Source organism: Periplaneta americana, chromosome 2, assembly GCF_040183065.1.
Source record: "Periplaneta americana isolate PAMFEO1 chromosome 2, P.americana_PAMFEO1_priV1, whole genome shotgun sequence".
Taxonomy (NCBI): Eukaryota; Metazoa; Arthropoda; class Insecta; order Blattodea; family Blattidae; genus Periplaneta; species Periplaneta americana.
This window is the reverse complement of record NC_091118.1, coordinates 134,933,862-134,953,537: the sequence shown is the minus strand read 5'-3', so window position 1 is coordinate 134,953,537 and position 19,676 is coordinate 134,933,862. Positions and strand designations below refer to the sequence as shown.

The 19,676-nt window shown below is 34.8% G+C and overlaps 2 protein-coding genes across 3 annotated transcripts in view; one reads left to right on the top strand and one right to left on the bottom strand.

The window, feature by feature from the left end:
* Window positions 1–4,981, top strand: part of cdm (importin-13-like protein cdm) — an 81,742-nt gene extending 76,761 nt beyond the window's left edge. The window contains exon 18 of the mRNA XM_069818460.1: window positions 4,289–4,981. Within this exon, the coding sequence (XP_069674561.1) occupies window positions 4,289–4,295 (7 nt within the window). The 3' untranslated portion in view covers window positions 4,296–4,981. The remainder of the gene's footprint in view (window positions 1–4,288) is intronic.
* A 3,058-nt stretch (window positions 4,982–8,039) lies between these two features.
* Window positions 8,040–19,676, bottom strand: part of LOC138694588 (lactadherin-like) — a 119,947-nt gene continuing 108,310 nt past the window's right edge. For both annotated transcript variants that reach the window (XM_069818463.1, XM_069818462.1), the window contains exons 6-10: window positions 13,970–14,110; window positions 12,144–12,316; window positions 10,693–10,885; window positions 10,294–10,527; window positions 8,040–8,402 (exon numbers count right to left, since the gene is read on the bottom strand). In XM_069818463.1, coding sequence (XP_069674564.1) covers window positions 8,104–8,402; window positions 10,294–10,527; window positions 10,693–10,885; window positions 12,144–12,316; window positions 13,970–14,110 — 1,040 coding nt within the window. In that variant the 3' untranslated portion in view covers window positions 8,040–8,103. The remainder of the gene's footprint in view (window positions 8,403–10,293; window positions 10,528–10,692; window positions 10,886–12,143; window positions 12,317–13,969; window positions 14,111–19,676) is intronic.

The following is a 19,676-nucleotide window of genomic DNA, read 5'->3' as shown; positions in this document are numbered from 1 at the left end:
CTTCAAGAACATCTGCTATAAGTTTCACATTTCGTTCACCTGTTGATGTTTTCGGCCTTCCTTGTCTTGGATCATCGTCAATGCTCATACTACCACCATGAAAACATGAGCCCAAAGAGAAACTGTGCTGCGGTCCACTGTGAACTCACCACAAACTTCACTTAAAGCATTGTGAATTTCTGTGGGGTTTTTGCTATGTAAAGTACGATTTTAATGTAGGGCCTTTGATCTTCAACAGTAACAGTACCCCAGCCTCGTATATATCGTAAACTGTTATGTTAGCCTATTCAAATAATCTCAATATTATCTACTGTTTGTTCTATAAATATAATTAGGTTGTATCCTTCACTTATAATCTTTGAAGCAATGATTCAACTGTTTTTGTGGGAATGCAAGCTTAATATTGGAATAGCCAGTGCATCGTTATTTCCACATAAATATGATTGTATTTGTTGAAAAATAGTTACTAGAGATGTAAGCTATGTTTCAATAATGTTCATTGATATAAATTCTTGAACTGGCATTACTATTTTCTCCTATGAAATATTTTCGTGTCTCATTTGGAATCTTCATAACCTACATTTCCTCGCCCTTCTAGAAAGTGCCTTTCATCAAAGTTGAGTGTTAATGCTAAATATTGTATTTTAGTATTGAAGTGTGTATTGGTACCTTAATATTAAAAATAACGGTGAAAGAAAACCTTGCAGACGACGACCTAAAATGAGTAATGTATTATTTATTACTGTTATTGTTCCTTTCATTGTGTTCATGGTTTTAATTTTTCTTATCTAATCTATTGTTCGTGCGTCAGGACTGGTAATATGATAAATTTGGATGAACTTAATTAAGTGTAGCCTACTAAAAAAAAGTCGTTAAAGGAGCAATAAAGAAATATTACAATACTAGGAAAGAAGAAGTAGGTCATTTTTCAAAACGAATTATTACCTAAAGTAACTATCAGTAACTGAGAACTACTATAGATAATCTTCTGTCATTTTTCTAAAAATTCTTAGTTAATATATGAGGTAATCCCAGAAATAAAGTACATACTTAATTCGCATACATTTCATTTTGTCAAGATCGTTGACAATAGTCCCCTTGGAGTGTTATGACTGTTCCCCAACGTTGTAGTAGCTGTTGGATGCTGTTTAATTTTCATTTATAGTTAACACTGAAATGCATCAAGTCACAGCTGTATTTGGGTCACTTAACTCATAAAACATTGACCCTGAAGTGTAATTTCTTTTTGGGGAAAAGATCATGTTCAGATGACTCATATCCGGACTGTAAGCTGGATGAGGGAGTGTTTCCCACTTGTAAGTGGTTAATACAGTCATCAATGGCTCAGCGATATGAGATCTCACATGGAGAGGCAGCACACTAGTTACCAATAGCTATGTTTGTTTCTGGCAGATTTTTGGGTGCAGTTTCTTACAAAAAACTTTGAGCAGTAATCTGTAGTGATTGATGTACCAACATTGAAATAATAATCTCTGTAGTGAAGTTCGTAGATAATTTTGTTCTTCCACGGCATGGAAACATCAACATCATCGGAAAATGGTGCTATGATCTTCTGTAGATTCATCACACACTTTTCAAAACAATTCATAAATTTCCATCGCCGTACAACCACAAAAAGTTTTAATTTTAATGAAGGATCTAAGACAGTGACGTGACCTGACTGATTTTCGTCGTCCATTTCAATCATCCTACACAAGTAATCATTAAAATGTACATAATATTAAAATATTACAGCATTAAAAAGCACTTAACAATGTTTTATTAATAATTGTTAAGTGTTATATTTTAATACTATGTACATTTTAATGATTTAATGAAAAACACTGTTGAATTATGACTAATAATATAAATATATCTATTACACAAGGAAGTTTTTATACAATTTAGCTGAACTTGCACAAACTTGTTTGGAATAACTCTCATTACTAGCTTAATGAGATTCTCACAGATCTCAAGGAATGGGGAACGCATGCAAAGTGTGCATTACTTCTGGAATCGCCCTCATATTTTCGCTTATTTTTTCACATATATCAATCACTGTTTCGTATACTGTTTCAACATCACTCAAGTTTTACTCATATAAAATATTATTTTATCATATATATACTGTATATATATATATTCTGAATCTGTGTTTGTTTCAGTAGTTTTCTTAAAATACAAGAGAATGTTTTGCTTTGGCCAGATTTTAACTGGTAAGAGACATGAAATGTATTTCATTTAGTGAAATCCATAAAAAATAAATAAAGAGAGACTGTGGTCTGATTCTTATGAAAAAAATGGATTTATACAGTACATTTCAGAATGGTGAAAATGTTTTGCTATTTGATAACAAAGGTTATATAAAAAGAATGTATTTTTATGAATAAAGAAACTGTCCTTAGAATGTTGTAAAGGAGCTTGTACATGTAAGAAAATTTGTGAATTTTCATAAAATTAATTTTAAAGTTAAACTTCATAGATTTTCAAGTGTGATGATTCACATTTTAATATATATAAAAAAAGAATCCTAATATAATTCTAGTAATTGCTATGGATTGTAGCTAGCTTTAATAAAGATTTTACATACAAGTGTAATGTAAGTATACAATTTGTTCGTCGCTCACTTCGATATGTTTAGTCTACCCTGTCCAGAGTACCCAGTTTTTTACAACACTTTTTTTTCTTTATTAAAATATTAATGTTGTGCTATAAGAATTTCAGTTTCTAGTCTTCTTGAATGCTTTAATGGCCTGAAAATCGCAGGGTCAAATAGTCGAAGTATGCCTTTATCTGGGAGGAAAATAAAGTTGAAATCTTATGTTACACTAAGTCTATAGCATGTAAGAGAACTTTACAACATTTGATTGGTTAACATCTTTGGTATCACCACTACATTATAATAGTCATTATCACTGTTACTGTTAAGTGTTGAAATAGCTGTAGTTGGTTGTTTTAAGTTTATGTGTTTATGATTTTTTAAACTAGTCAGTCAACACTTTTGCAAATATCTCATTTGTCTTCTTCCATTAGGACTGTATTTAAAGATTATTTTAGAGATAATTTTGTGATGATTCAACCAATTTGTTCGATGTTGATAAATAGTTTATTTTTGAGTTCATAATTTAAAATTCCGATAATGTAAGTTGTAAACAATTTAAATCATGGACACCTCCCCCCCCCCCCCCTTAACAAAATTCTACGCCACTGCCAGATGTTCCTGTTTTCTGGGGACAGTCCTAGAATTTTGCTTTTTGTCCCCAGACGGAATTCATCCTCAGAATGTCTCTGGACTTAATAATTTGCCTCTAGATATCTCCGGATTTTCAGTGTTAATTATTATTATAATTTTATGAAAATGCTGTTGAATATACACAGAATATATACAGTGTGAGATTAATATAAAATAGGTGGTTTTTAAAACAGTATAACTTTGTGTACCTGGACAATGAATAAAAATTATATAAATGCTCTATGAAGATTTGAAAGAAAAATCATTAGGCGTATATATGGGCCAATATGTGAGAATATAGAGAGATTGACCAGATATTAAAAAGAGAGGATCTGGTGAGGCATATTAAATCCTTGAGACTTGGTTGGCTGAGTCATGTAGAAAGGATGCAAAATGATAGAACACCAAAATACCTGTTGAACAATGGAATAATAGGAGTCAGAAAGAAAGAAAGGCCAAGGAAAAGATGGTTGCAAGACGTGGAAATGGATTTGAAGAGTATGGGAGTTAGAAGATGGAAATAATTGGCACAACAGAGAAGTGATTGGTCTAGGATTGTAAGGGAAGCCAAAGCTCACTCAGGGCTGTAGTGCTATGGAAGAAGAAGAATAACTTTGTGTACATTGATTATTTTGGACAGGGTTTTGTGTAAAATGTTGAAACTAGAAGTTTTGTTTTGTTTTGTAAGATGTTCAAATATGTCGCCACTATCATCATTCTGGACTTCAATTTTCTCTTCCCTTTCACTTATTGCTTATTGTTGTCTGCATCAGTGAAGATGATATACACATTACCTCAGTGTGTATTCTTAGTGAAAAATTACTGAATATAGAACTCCAAAATTGCCATTCAAAAGGCTTTCTAGAGACAGTACATTGTGTGAATACCTCCCGAGAGAGAGAGACAATACTGACCTTAGTGACGAAGTTGAAAACAACAGGCTCTTTGTTGAACGAGACTGGCAAGTATCGCACATCTGATTTGACAAAATATGTGTCAGATGATGTTCAGGCCTGTCTGCAGCAGTCTACTCAGAAATCGTTATGTTTGTCTCAGGAGTTGAGATATTCCTACTCCGTATATCAAAGAGCAGCAAAGACAGCGAAATTGAGGCCATACTGGATTACTGGTGTTCACGAGCTGCAGGAGCCAAACAGGGAGAAATGAGTCTTTTACTGCATGTGGTTCTTGGCTTCAATTGTGCGGCTACCTGTCATCCTAAAACATCACGTTGTTCACAGACGAGGTCTGGTTATCTGATGTTCATGAGATGCTTCTGCACCTGCAGAAGATTGGATAGTTTTGACAAGCTGAGTAGTGAGATCTTGCTCCTCTTCCTGCAGACACAGTAAGCACAGTACAAACATATTTTCGAGGAATTTGTTGAGCATCTGGACGACATTGAATTGATTCAATGTTATTTTCAACAAGACTTTGCAATTTGTCACATATCAGCTGAGTCTTTTGCTCAAATCAGAAGTTTCTTTGACAACTGAGTAATTTCTAAGAACCTGTATCCACCTAGATAACCAGACCTAACATCACTAGATTACTTCTTGTGGGGTTATTTTAAAGATTTCGCAGTGGCATTAACCAGGACATATTGCAGCGAACTGCCAGAAACAGATACTAGCAATGTGTTTGCAGGAAGAAGGAAGTAATTTTCAGCAATCTCCAGAGGTACTTTCTATTAAAAAGTAGTTCCACGTTCATAGTTACCTTAAAATAGATATGCGACAATTTTAAAAACACCTTATTTTGTATGAATGATTCTAAATCACAAAACACAAATTCCATATTACTTGTTGAATAATGGCGTGAAATAAAAACCCTTACTCATGCCTTTCTTGCTGGAAAGTCATGTTATTGTTATGCAGGTTTTCTTTAATTGTATTTTTAATAAAGACTACTGATTGGAAAGCACTAATATATTGCTATTTTCATCTTTAATACTATTTATTGTACCATCTCAATATGGATATAATGTTTTATACTTGAACTCATTAGTGAATATAGGTAGGCCTACTAAGTATACAATGTCCTTCTTATCTTCATCGCCCATTATATTTTATTAACATAAATTAACACAGAATGACACTTTCAATGAACTCACAAGACGTAAACTGACATCCAACAATGATTTCCTGAAGTAAACCTTATTCCCAATACATAACACTAGCCTGCGAATTTCAACTTTGTGTTTGTTGCCTAAACTAAGTAATGTGATTTTATATAATGTCGATGTGCTGAATCCGAATTTTCAATCCGTTTGCTTCTATCACGTCAGGTTTGTTTGCAAAATCACTTTAAATGTATTTTATAATTACGTGAATTTCATCACCAACTTTTTCCTTTCACTTTTTTATTTCAAATTCAAAAGCAATATTTAAAAGACACAACTTGCTGAAATTATGTGTATGGTTGTTCATACATGTCACTAGAGTGTTTTTGCTTTGTTTTGTCTTGTTTACTTCACTATTAGATGTATAAGTTAGCACAATGTATCACACAAAAAATTACACCACTTGCTTCTTAGTTGAGAAAGTCCTCCTGTTCCTCTTTCTTTTATGTTTCTCTTGAGGTATTTCACGCTTTAACATCCAACAATAATCACCAAGCATACTGATGCTCCGGCGTCCCTGGTACCTTCTTTCGAACTCCTGCAGAGCCTTGTGAAATCGTTCATCTTACTCTTAGCTGAAAAATCCTAGATTTTCGGCGAAATAATCTAGCTGAGAAAACAGAAAATTTTGATACTCACGTTACAATCAAATTCCTTGTATGCTTCAAGCGTGTTAGCCACAATGTTTCGGTAATTAGGATCCTTGTTGCCAAGAAATTTTAAAACAACTTCACAAAAAAAAATCCATGCTGATTTCTCCTTTTCATTCATACTGTTTTTAAATGCTGCACCAGATATGTACTTATAACAGCCTCCTTACTTATTTAAAGCTTTTACAAGCTGTTTCATTAAGCCACGCTTGATGTGGAGAGATGGCAGCACAACTTTAGAAGAACTCACAAGGCTTTGGCGCACAACATTCTTACAACCGACTTCCAAATTTTTTTGAGGTGGCCAGTCTTTCATAGTCCAGTGATCAACTCGTACCCTACTATCCTATAGGCAAAGAATGGATGGAAATTTGGTAAAACCAGATTGTTGACCCAGGAATATAGTAAGAACTTTGTAATCATCACAAACTTGCCGTTAGTGTTCTTATAGTCTAGTCGCAACAACAGTAAGTTCTTAGTTGCAAATTTGTGTATGATTTCTTTAGGATCACTGAATAGGTAACGGGCACTGAACCAAAAATGTTTCCGTTATGAAGGAGGAAATCCTTTAAACTTTGCTTGGAAGCATCAATGAGCAGTCTCCATTTATTTAGGTCATAGTTTGGAAGTCCAAGTTTTAGCATAAATTCTTTCACATTACTGCAATATACAAGATTATCATCTTCGGAGAAAAAGTATTTAAAACCTATTTCACGTTGTCAGTACCAATAGAATGATGTTTGTTTAAGATTTTCTGGTCGCACAGGGATTCGTACATTATGCACAGGTAAAATGCCTGACTGAACAACTGAATACCCGATTTGATTTTTATGTTTAGACTCGTACCCCTTCAAATCACACGAACAGAAGTAGCAGTCATTACTATGGTTCGACTGCTCTCTCCAAACCATAGGTACTCCAAAAGATCAAATGACGAAATTCTTCACTGCATACTCTACATACTTTGTGTGGTGCCCAAGCTTTACTTTGGTCTCCAAGTTTGATTCCAAAATAGGCATGGTATGACTTTTTCACAAAATCTGTAATAATACACCTCTGCTTAGGCAATGTGTATCTTCTACATAAGTTATATAACAAAAGTGGCCTGGATTATTTAGACATTCTCGATGCAACATGGTAAATACTTTGTTACTGAACTAAAAACTTTCAACATTCTACTCCACAATAAAGCCGCAAACTGATTTCGTTTCGTTTCCAGATGAAACACAGACTAATGAAATGTGAGAGAAACTAGACGAGTTGTGTTCAGTCTCTCACCAAGGAGTGGCTGACATTTCTATCTTCCACAAATAAAAATAATGACAAGGCTGCACGTTATTTCGCCCTAACTTCCTTATGTGCTTGCACCCCCTATCTGCTAAGAAAATCCAGTGTCCTTGGTTTTCAATATAAACACCTTAAAAATATGTTGAATACATTTGGTTTTCATATCCTAACATACTTACATATGTTAAAATATTACAGTTTAAATAATTATGCTGTAAATTGTCGTAATATATTATAAGAAAATAAAAATAACAAAAAAATGGTACGTGATAGGAACTTGTTGGCCTTGAATTTGATTTCAGCATGCTAAAAATACCCCAAAAACATTTAAACTTTGGAGGCAGGAATTTCATCGCAGACTAGTGTAATCGAAGTCCTAACACCACTGTGGAGTAACAGCATATCTGACCGTAAAACGAGCGGGCCTGGGTTAAAATCCTGGTTGAGATTTTTTCCAGGGTTTTGCCTTAACCAATTAAGAAAAACTTTCAGCCCTGGATCTTGGACACATTTCACTGGCGTTATCACCTTCATTTCACTCAGACTCTAGATAATCATAACAGTTGATTATGCCATAAAATAACCAATTTAACAATTTTTTTAAATTATGAATTTATACTCCTTATTACAAAGGATTCGTTTTAGCTGATCTACGTAAAAATAATGTGATAGTGTGAATTTCACTCTCACCTTTCTTACATCCATCTCTTCAGTTGTGATGGATATGTCACTTGATGGAAGAAATAAATGAGGCATCATAAAATATTTAATACATTTATGGTATAACTACATTTCATTTTGTACAGAATTTTTCAATACACTAGTACCTCGCACAATACAGCTGAATATAATCGACTCCATCTGTTAGCAACACTTACAGCTTTAATGTACACATAACGTCCAATTATTTTTCCTGGACATTCAAAATGTAAACGAGGTTGGAAAAGAGCATTATTGGCACGTGTGATTGTTCCACATTTAGAAGCACCTGATTCACTCTCAGAGTCATTTGCAGTTCCTAACTGAAAAGCTTCCAGTCGAGGTCTGTTTGCTACATAAACTGTCAAACGATCCAAGTTGTATACGTAGTCTCGGTATGAAGTTACTTTATCTGAAATTAAATCAGTGATTATATTAATTACGTACACTTGAAAATAAAATTAAATAAAATTATACAATACAGTTAGAAGTAATTTGTATGTTCTTGCTGTTTAATATTTTAGCCATGTGTCTGTATCTTTCCCTCATATTTCGAATAATGAAACAGTCTTTGTCCAGCAATTATTACTGTAGAACAAAGTGATACTTTCAATGGTTGAGCAGTTTGGACGTTTTCCATTGCTAATTGCCAAAATTATAACGTTTCGAAGAGTGGATCTCTCTCTTCGTCTTCAGGTGAAAACCTACTGTGGGGATCGTTACAAACGGGCTACTCTGTCTAACTGATCGACGACCGTCAGGTCGGTGCTAGATATAAAGACAGAACACTCAATGTAATAAGCTGTTTTAACATGAAATACAGTCGGCTCTGGATATAGTGAACTCAGTTATAGTGAACATTCGGCTATAGGGAACCTAAATTGTTGGTCCTGACCTGCAAACATTAAAAAGTACTTTAATATTTCCGTTTATAGTGAACCCTCACTTCGGTTATAGTGAACCTAAAACTATAACTTCCCCGAGAAAATATAATTTTAAAATGGCCAAAATGGTAATTTAGGAAATCCTTTCTCCTATAAACTTCCAAGAATATGTTCAGAACAAAATCTCAAACCTTCCACTCCTTAAGTGCATTGAAAGACAAAGGATTTGTTCAGCTTCCTGGACAGCTTCAAACATGTTAAAGAGAATAGTGTATGCAGTGAGGGATAAAGGAAGGATTAGTTCCGACTCCTTTAAAAAAAGTTACTAGAAGAATAGGAAGAGAAAGTGTTTTCTTTTGTAAAAGGGAATAGAGTGATGACTAAAGGGTAAATACAAGAAGGATTACAGTATAATGGTTCTCAACCCTTCCTCCCGCATCTTTGTAAAAGTGAACCTAGGGAAATTCCAAGGCCGAGTACACAGTAGCATACCTCTAGTGGAAAGAGGTGCGAAATCGGTCAGTGCCTACTACTTACAGTTTTAGTGAACCTCGAATATAGTGAACGAAATATGCTGCTCTGCAGAGGTTCACTATAACTGGAGTTGACTGTATATAGAATAAAAAGAAGAATTCCATGGTTGTAACTAAATTAATTATATGAAACAACTACACCAACAACAAGGAATAATAGACACTAATAATCAACGGTGGAAGTAGTGGACCTGATGGCCATCAATCAGTCAGACAGGCTAGCTTTTTGTAACGATCCCCACAGTAGGTTTTCATCTGAAGACGAAGAGAGATCCACTCTTCGAAATGTTGTGTTATAATTTTGATAATTAGTAAGCACTCATTGCTCACAAATTGCTTGTACCATCACCGAATAGTCTTCAAGTCTGGTCGGTTTTTATTAAATTTCTTATGGAAGTGACGCTGCATACTTATCAGTGATAGGAATGAGAGTCTATATAGAAAATGCTCATTCCTCAACTGTAGCCATTTCTGTAACTGCAGAAGACGCAACTACACCATGCCGCACACTTCAAACGAAACTTTGAGAGCTGCTTCTGTTACGTGATCTTTCATGGTCGTATCATGGTCTACCATGTCGTCGTGATTTGTCCATAAAAAATTCTCAAGTCAGGGAATTCATTTAGATACACCATCTGTAGGAGAATAGAGACCGAATTTTGGAAAGAGTAAATGGCATGCTGTATAGACGATAGAAAGAGTCACTGGAAGGATTATATCTAGACCCTAAACTCAGTGAGACTACAGAAACAAATGTTCTCCAATTCTTTAATTTCACTAATAAAGAAGAAATCTGAGTTGGGCCATCACAATGATATTTTGGTTTTCAGATGAATCATATGTAAAGAATACTCTAATAATGGTATAAATTTGTACTATTTCTTACCTTGACCCTGACCTTGCCATGTTACAATAATAATTCCAGAAATTGGTTCTCTCCACCCAAGATCTACCATCCAAAGTGGTTGACCTGAGTAATAGTTGTCCAGTATTGCACAACGAGGCAGAACATTATCAAGAATTCCATCCACTGCTAAACTAGCACGTCCATACTGCCAATCTGCCCAGCCATGCCTTTTATCGTTAACCCAAGTTCCTTTCCCATATGCAAGGTTTGCAACTGTGAACAGACCATGAAAAACGCAAATTTATTATATAATTTTTATCATTCTCCATAATAAATTTCAGGATGTTTACGAAAAGTAATTCATTGAACAATTAGTTGGAAGTTTCGCCCTTACGCAGTTTACACAAAAAATTCACTTATATAATGCACTGCACTTACCACAGCTGGACAGAGGATTAACCTGAACGAATCCAGGTCCACATTCCCCTGTGTGCGGGCAACCTGTCAGTCCAGCCCTCAAGGCAATAGTATGATGCCACGTAATAGGGTTTATTCGGACATAGCGTGCTGTGAAGGGGTGGTTAAGATAGTGGTGCCGCTCTGTACTCTTGTCCATGTTGCCAGCAAATACCTGGAAGGGTATCACTACAGAGTGGAATATAGACAAGAATAGAATCTCATCACAACTCAGTAGTCTTATTCTACATTAAACAATGCCTATCCTATAATATTTTCTCTTGTTGGTATAATCAGAATATAAGCTATTGATTCAATATTTTGTGAAATTGAAATGGCGTCTCTAAACAGTAAATGACAAAATTTCATAATCATACGTTTCAACACTAATTCTCCCTGTTTCGGAAAAGAATGATCCATTGTCGTATCTTTAAATATCAACCGTCTAGTTCTGAAGCATAACTTCGCATTTTTCATGACTTTCAACATAAACTATTTCAATTTCAGAAGAAAACATGCCATTCATATACTTTTAAATACTGGTACCGGTATTAAATGTATCAATATCAGAACATAAAATTCCAATTATATCCTTTTCAACAACTGTCAGAATTTCAAAACATGACATTTCAGTCTTATGTATTAGGTACTACACTCTAAATATCCATTTTCTGTTTTTATTTTAATTATGATTAGAAATAAACATTTTTATTAATTTTACCTGTTTCTGGAATAAATCCTAGGTAATTTAAGCAATTACTTTATACCGTACAGCTTTTGTCAGAAAACATTTTTATTCGAGTTATAATTTTGTAGTCAATTCTTGTTTGTATAAGAAACATAAAAAAAATTCTTAAAGAGGGAGATAGGTGAAATTTTAGTCATTACATACATACATACATACATAAGTGTTCTGCCCATGGACAGGTCTTTCACTGCAAATGCAGCATTCTCTAATCTTTCATATTTTATGTCTTCCTCAGACATATAACGAAACAAAACTAATTTTATTACCTCAACTAGTCCTTTGCTTGTGGACTAGGTCACTTGTCCTCTGATCATGCGCACTGCCTCCTTTTTGGGACTTATAAAGTAGGCTTATCTGTCCAACAAAAATTTTTTCTAAGACTGTACAGTACGTACTATACATATATAAATTTGGTAAGCATATAATTCTGTGTACAGTGCCGGTACTTCAATGATTTGAAGAATTCATAAAATTGTTATTTTATTTCATTTCTTGTCAATGCTAATTATAGGATATTACACATACATATATACTACAGGCCTACACACAAATAATTCTGTATAATTGTACTTCAGAGGTTTGAAGTACCAGTAGTACTTATAAGCACTTAATTTTATGGATCAGCAGATTCTGACATGAAACAATTAGTGTTTCTTATAATTTTAAACAGTACGTAGGGACTGACCTTTGGTCCCAACTGGTTGCCATCTTTGTAAACAAACCATACAACAGAGTCGTTGCTGTATGATACTGTATAGGAAGTAACCCACTGTCTCCTTTTGGTATCTGCTCTTCCTTTTGTAAGTATCCCTGTTACCTGAGTTGCTGGCCCCAAGTCAAATTGCAGCCATTGGTGTTCTGCAACAGTATGAAAATATTATGTTTTTTGTGTTGTTATGGTTAATGCTTTCAAGATATTACTCGTGACAACACAAACTCCCTCGTAGCCCTCTCAGTTTCATCATCATCAACATCTTCATCATCATCATCATCATCATCATCATCATCATCATCATCATCATCATCATCATCATCATCATCATTATCATCTTTGTAACTCACAACTACAATTGAATGCCTTCATTCCTTTTGTTCTTAGGATCTATTCAACTATAAACTACTAATGATCTTAATAACATCATTTCGATTATTTTTATTCTTCATTCTCGGTAAAAAAAAAAAAAGCAATCTGCGTCATGTAGTAGTACTGAAACAACTATTGCTAATTCACTAATTCAGTATATATATATATATATATATATATATATATTTCATGGCGTGCAATATCAATAGAATTTGGAGTATTTTATTTCTTGATTTTTCGGCCCGTTATATGAAATATGAGAACCTAAATATTAAAGCTAGGGTCTAGTTCTTATACACTAGGCCTAGTATTGGTACTAATTAATGACTGACTGTTTTTCTTTTCCTAAAGAAACTATGTACAGTTTATTAAAAAAAAAAAAAAAAAACTAAAGAGACTAGTAAACACTAGGCTTCGTACCTATTGTTAATGCTGATCAGTCCAGTTTTCCTTTTCCTAAAGAGTCTGAGTTTGTCGAATGTTCTCAAGGTTTCTTCTTGAGCAAGTTTAGTAGCACATATTATGAGATATTATAAATCAGAACAGTTACGGCATTAAATTATCTGTTTACCCATATCTGTTACTGAGATGGAGAATAACCTCATCATGACAGATTACTTATCAATCCCTATTTTGATTCTTTTCGTTTGTTTTTCTTCCTAATCATTAATGATTTTGATTTTGATTATACATATTTTCATAATAAATATGTTACTGTTAAAACCCGAAATCCGTCAAAACCAGTTTCATCTATTAAAAACTAGTTTAAGCAATTGTAGGTAGATAGAAAGCAAGTTTTCGTAAGATCTAGAATCAATGAGAGGTTAGGTTTGGTAAGTTTAGGTTTTTGTATTAAACAAACAAACCAAACCTAACCTGTCATTAATTGTAGAGCTTACGAAGACTCACTTTCTATGTAAACTTATATACGTTTTTAAAACTAGTTTTTACAAGTTGAAACTGGTTTTAACTTATTTCGGGTTTTAACGGTAAGAAACAGATTTAATATTGTGTTTTATTTTAATATTTTCTTGTATGTGGCCTCCATTTTCTGCTAACAAGATTTGGTCACCTGCAAATAGAACAAATTTATTTGTTCAAAACACGTATATATATTTTTTTTTAATTCTTGGATTCCCATACAACTTCTTACATTACATCTCAAAATCTTGTAACGGTAGGTACATAATGGGCATACATAACATATTAACTAACAAGCATTAACCACTACTAAAATAGTTTTTGACTGTTCATATTATTTTTATTTCAGCTATCCACTGTCTTTAAGGTAAAGAAGGCACACATATTTTTGTACCATGTTCATGGAATTGACATGGTGATTTATTAAGTGTAACTTCTGACCAGAGGTGTAACTAAAATACCAAAAGTCTGAATTAAACTCTTTTTTACGTTGTGTAAAGACTTACGGTTAGTGTGTCTGGAACACCACCCACGATGAGTATGTATATGCCCATCCTCTGGCTCACAAGAGTTTCGTCTCGACCAAGGCTGGTGACTGCTTGCACTTATTTTAGTAAACGGAGGACTGCTTATCAGTTGGTTACATTCTGTAAATGAAAACAGAATCAATTGTAAAGTCTTGGCTGTTAAAATAGACAACTGTGATGTACTCTCGATCCTTTGGTCTAAACAGATTTCAATTTTAACTGGATAAATGGAAAGTTGTAATTGTATGTTGTACTTGCACATTGCCGACTTTAGAGACTGTGAAACTTAGGAAACTTTGTTCAAATGTGGAGTTATTTAGATGCCGTACATTAGGCTAAACCTAGATGTTTAAACAAACAATTTTTTTCGCACAATAACGTGTTTCCGGTTTTTTTTTACGGAACACATCCTAGAAGTGTATCGTTTGTTATTTTATGACACTCTGTAATATATAGGCTTCGAATTGTAACATTCCTCGACAGGAAAACGTATTAATAGCAGAGATTTTGAACTTTTGTAATAATAATCTCGATACTGTATTGGAAGGTATATGGCTAATTAATTGGATGAAAATCGGGTTGTTCAAAAGTGCAGGAAGAACAAACTCTCTCTTTTAGTTATTTAAACTTCAATTAAAGCCATGCTTATTTTCAAACATGCGTAATGTATTATTATCATTATTATTATTATTATTATTTATTTATTTTTCTAAAAATGTGTCCCCTTTTTATTCAGTATGCTCCATTGCAGTAATGCAATACTACACACATTTGTTGCTACACAGTTGTTTTTACATTCTGTGTGTATTATTATTATTATTATTATTATTATTATTATTATTATTATTATTATTATCATCATCATCATTATGATTATTATTATTATTATTATTATTATTATTATTATTGTCTTTGTCCTTACAAGTACGTCTACTAGAGGTTTTTCTCTGCTAATAATGCTATATTAAATTATTACATTAATGATCTGTGCCTAATAGATTTAGATAATTTTCAACGTTATTTGTACTTTATATCCATATCTCAGCTTTTATCTTTCCTGTGGCTTTTGTCTACAGGTCTTTCTTTCGTGACTCATTTCATTTTTTTGTTATACTCTCACCTTATAATTTATGCAATACATTCAAATCTTACCGATTTAATTTTAGACACCATATCTATTGTTTACATTACTTAACTTATTTCTTTAATAGCAATTATCAGCATTAACTAAGTGCCACCAATACGAGTAAGATTGAAGTTGTAAGTGTATATTATTATTATTATTATTATTATTATTATTATTATTATTATTATTATTATTATTGTTGTTGTTTAGTTAACTGTCCGAAGACAGGTCTGAACCTCACAAGTGATACCAAGGAGACACTACTTATGAGGCAACTAGGCCAGGAGATAATGGGGTAGGGTGTCCAATTCCTTTCACCCTCCATTGCATACATCGCCGATTAGCTACATATTACACTAGTCAGACTTATGAATAAATTATTATTATTATTGTTATTATTATTATTATTATTATTATTATTATTATTATTATTATTATTATTATTATTGAAATGGTGGCAGCTATTCGATGCTATAGCCCTCTTGTGTAGTACCTTATGTAAACGTGCTTCAGACATTGTATTCATTCGCCATAAATTCTGCTTCGATTCACAGAGATTATATTATTGTAATAATCTCGGATCTGTGAAGTACCGTATCTAATGTTTTACTCTGCTTCAAATTAGACCTAGTACTTTAGAATCTGTACATTCAACAAGTGGTCTTCAGAAAGCCGAAAAGTGAAAGACAGAGAGAAACATACTGTAGGTACGGCACTGATCTGGGCTGATTACCTGGTTGGATTTTCTCCTCGAGGTTCTCCCAACTGTAAGACTAATGTCATGTAATCTCACAGTCACAACAAATACTTGAACTCATCTTAACAAAATACATATCACCGATTCCATCGATGCTAGATAATCTTGCAGTTGATACACCGTCGTTAAATAATAATCGATTTTATAAAAGTATGTGTGGGAAAAGATTTTTGAAATGTCGGGCTTTTAGTTACAATGAGTGGGCTATTAGGTCGTCTGTGATTGTGGAAAATAGAGATTTTCTGTTAGATTATTCCGCTTTAATTATCAAGTTCACTGACTACCTATCCTAAAGTAATTTTAAACAAACAGTAGCCATTTGCCCGTTTCTATGACCTACAAATAATTCTTCATTTTGGCTATTGCAGTCTTTTGTGCTCTCATTATTACTCTTCACATCTTTCTTTCAAACCCTCTTTTCTTTTTTTATTAAGGTCCAATCTAAGTACACCGTTGTGGAGTAACGGTTAGCCTGTCTGACCATATAACGAGCGGGTTCAAATACTGATTGGGACAAGTTACTGGTTAGGGCTTTTTCCGAGGTTTTCCCTGAACCACTTCCACTTGAAGCAGAATTGCTGGGTAAATTTCGACGTTGGACCTCGGAGAATCATTTCGCCTTCATTATTATCATTTCATTAATCATCTTCAATAGTTACAGGTTGACCAGGAGGACATGGCGGACGTGGTTCCGGGATTCACATAAGGTGGCATTAATTATCTGCGGAAGCTGCACATATCTCAGAGAAGCTGCAGGAGCTTCAATCAGCAGAGTGCATTAGACAGGGGGAGTGTAGCTCCCTCGGATAGATGGCACCTTAGTGAGTTGCTGAATCGACGGCGGCGTGTCCCTCTGGTTAAGGATGCAGCATATTCATGCACGTCAATTGCGAACAGATGCCATCGATATGAGGAGGCTGCAAAGGAACATCACAGGGAAGCGGAGGATCGATTCTGTTCACGCGGACTCCGTCAGACCTGGATGCTGTGGTTGAATCGATAAGATGGCACCAAACAGTGAATCACGTGCTTGAGGAGTGGTACTAAGGACTTCAAATATCAACCCAATAAAGGAGGTTGCATAATATGCCTAAGGCTGCGATGCTTGCCTAGGGCCCTCTTCCAATCTTCCAAAAAAAAAAAAAAAGTTCAACCTACATGATTATTAATGAGTTAAAATATAGTAAATGTTACATTTGAATGAGTATTAAAAGTATATCTTTCTATATACGAGGTGATCTAAAGAAAGCTCTCCATTATGCACAACACCCATGGAGGGAGAGATGAAACAAGTGAGGTCTGTACGGACGAGATTTCAGCCCGGAAATACCAAACAGATGTTTCAGGAAATCACAATGTAACGGTCACTAGATATTATAAACCATGCCTACGTGTCTCGCCAGTTAAAAGGTCTGCGGCTGATGCCTGATTACTGTTATATGCTAGCAATTCTTGCCAACATGACGTCCATCAACTATAATATCAGAAGCACTCCCTTATGTCTACGCCACTGAGCGTCTCCCATTGGAACTATGTATTAGGATGGTCCTTATTTTTCAAGTTTTAAAATACCTTCCTCCCACCCCTCCAATTGATTCTCCCTGGCTAATGGGGTGAAATTCTGGTCCAATAGGTTAATATGTAAGATATGCTCAATCCAAGTGAAATTTCCCCTTACTGAGCGGTTATTCTGGGTATAACGTGGGATCGGTTGGAAACATGTGTTAATTACTAAATCATTATCAATCGATGTATCATTCTTTTATTATTGTAGATAACAACATGGAACAATTGAAACAGTAGCATTTTCACATAGAAAGCTGGAGGTCGATATTGAAAGTATACAAGAACACTACGACCCGTCGTGTTCATTCTTTAATAACAGAAGAAACTTTAATGTTATGTTGTTACAAGGGAAACTACTTAGTCCACATTCCAGCACAATATATCTGGCGTCTATTCGATAACAAAGGGTGAAGAAAGACCTTGGAGGAGTGTAGACTTCTTTGAATCGGGATAGCACTTGCGGTGTTGCTGGACGACTTGCAAGATGAACTGAGTCTGTTCCTCATCTTTCGTCAGCAAAGCATTGTATTCCTGCATGAGGGCGACCTCTCGTTCCGTGATGTCGTTGATAACGCGAAGTTCTAGAACGATCTGCTCTGTTTGCAGATAATCGGGATTTCTAAGCCAAGAGTCAGGATCCACCTCCAAAAATGAATAGGCTATGGGATGGATAGAATCTGGAAGAACCTCTGAGTGTTCTTCGTTACAAAACCCGGATGTCTGCTATCAGGTATCGTGGCCAATTCTAGAGTAATTCTTTTTGGAGGATCGTCATCTGCCTCATGACTGAGTCTTTTCATTCTCTGATGAGTCAACGTCTGTGTCAAAGAATGCGAGTGCTACTAGCTCTTCACTTAGATACCACAGATGTCCAGACAGCTTCTTCAGAGTACCCTTGGATGCTGGTGATATTTGTGCCACAAGGAGTTCAACAGACCAGTAGCGGCCGGTGATCCAAATCCTCGGTGAGGCCAGATGCAACTAGTTTAAGTGCCTCCGATAGAAAATGTTTATTTATGATATTAATTATTATTGTTGTTATACTATTAATATTATTACTGTATTATTATTATTATTATTATTATTATTATCATTAGTCTATTATTATTACTAGTAATAAAAATAATAATTTCACTCGCCAAATAAGCTGTTATGCTGCGAGTTTCAGTGATTGTTTCAGTGTGATGAAGCATCCCATATTATGTGTTGAAATTTCCCTTTCTTTCTTTTCTTTTTATTTTTTTTCCTTTGACAGCAACAAACAAGGCCAACAGAGAAGTTTATTTTGCATCACATTACCACTTAACCATTTATGTTGCCATACCAGGATGCAATAGAAACTCGCGTTTTAAGATTATCTGTCAGAAAAATTGTCAGCGATGTCGTAGGTATCTCGGTCGGCTCTCTTTTTATTTAAAACTTCTTTTCTTTCAATATTATTTATTCTCGAAAAAGGACACTCTAACAATGAATTAACTACACCAGCATTATTTCTGGCATTTGTTTCTGTTTATTTTTTCCCGAAATACATAACAACATTGGCCCAGATTCACTACACGAAGTACAATAGAACAACACCCTCGCTTAAGTCATAAACTAAGACATAAGAGGAGAGAATAGTGTGGGTCTTTGCCTGCCAAAGAGCTGAAATGTTTGTTATTTGTGGCCTATTTAGGAAGACAAGTCACCCTATTCCTATCCCACTCTACCCTTGAGGCCGGCCCATGGTTGAGAGGAGTGAAACCTGACCAGGCCAGACGAATTGTGCCTCAGTTACAACGTTTAAAGCGCAACGTCAAAAGCCCGCGAAGACAAACGAAAATCCAGAAGCAGACCCGGCACGAACGATCCTGGCCTCATGAACAAATTTTACTGCAAAACAGGTCTATATACATCACAAGCCAGACCCGGCACGAGTGATCCTGGCCTCATGAACAAATTTTACTGCAAAACAGGTCTATCTACATCACAAAGTTTTCAAATGCTTTTACAGCGATATATGCTTCATTCAAATAACTAATACATTACATAAAAACAAAATTTGATTTCAGTTAAGCCAAGTGAGGCCCGGCCTCACTTGCCTCAGTCAATCAGCCGCCACTGCAACAGACCCAAATCACTGGCAGGAGCAGCAGTTGACAACTGGGAGAGGAACCAGGCTTTGACGTACAGTCGAATGCCAGAAGTTCCCAAGATCTCGTTTCTCTGCGTTTGTTGGCTTGAAACCCGTATCTCTA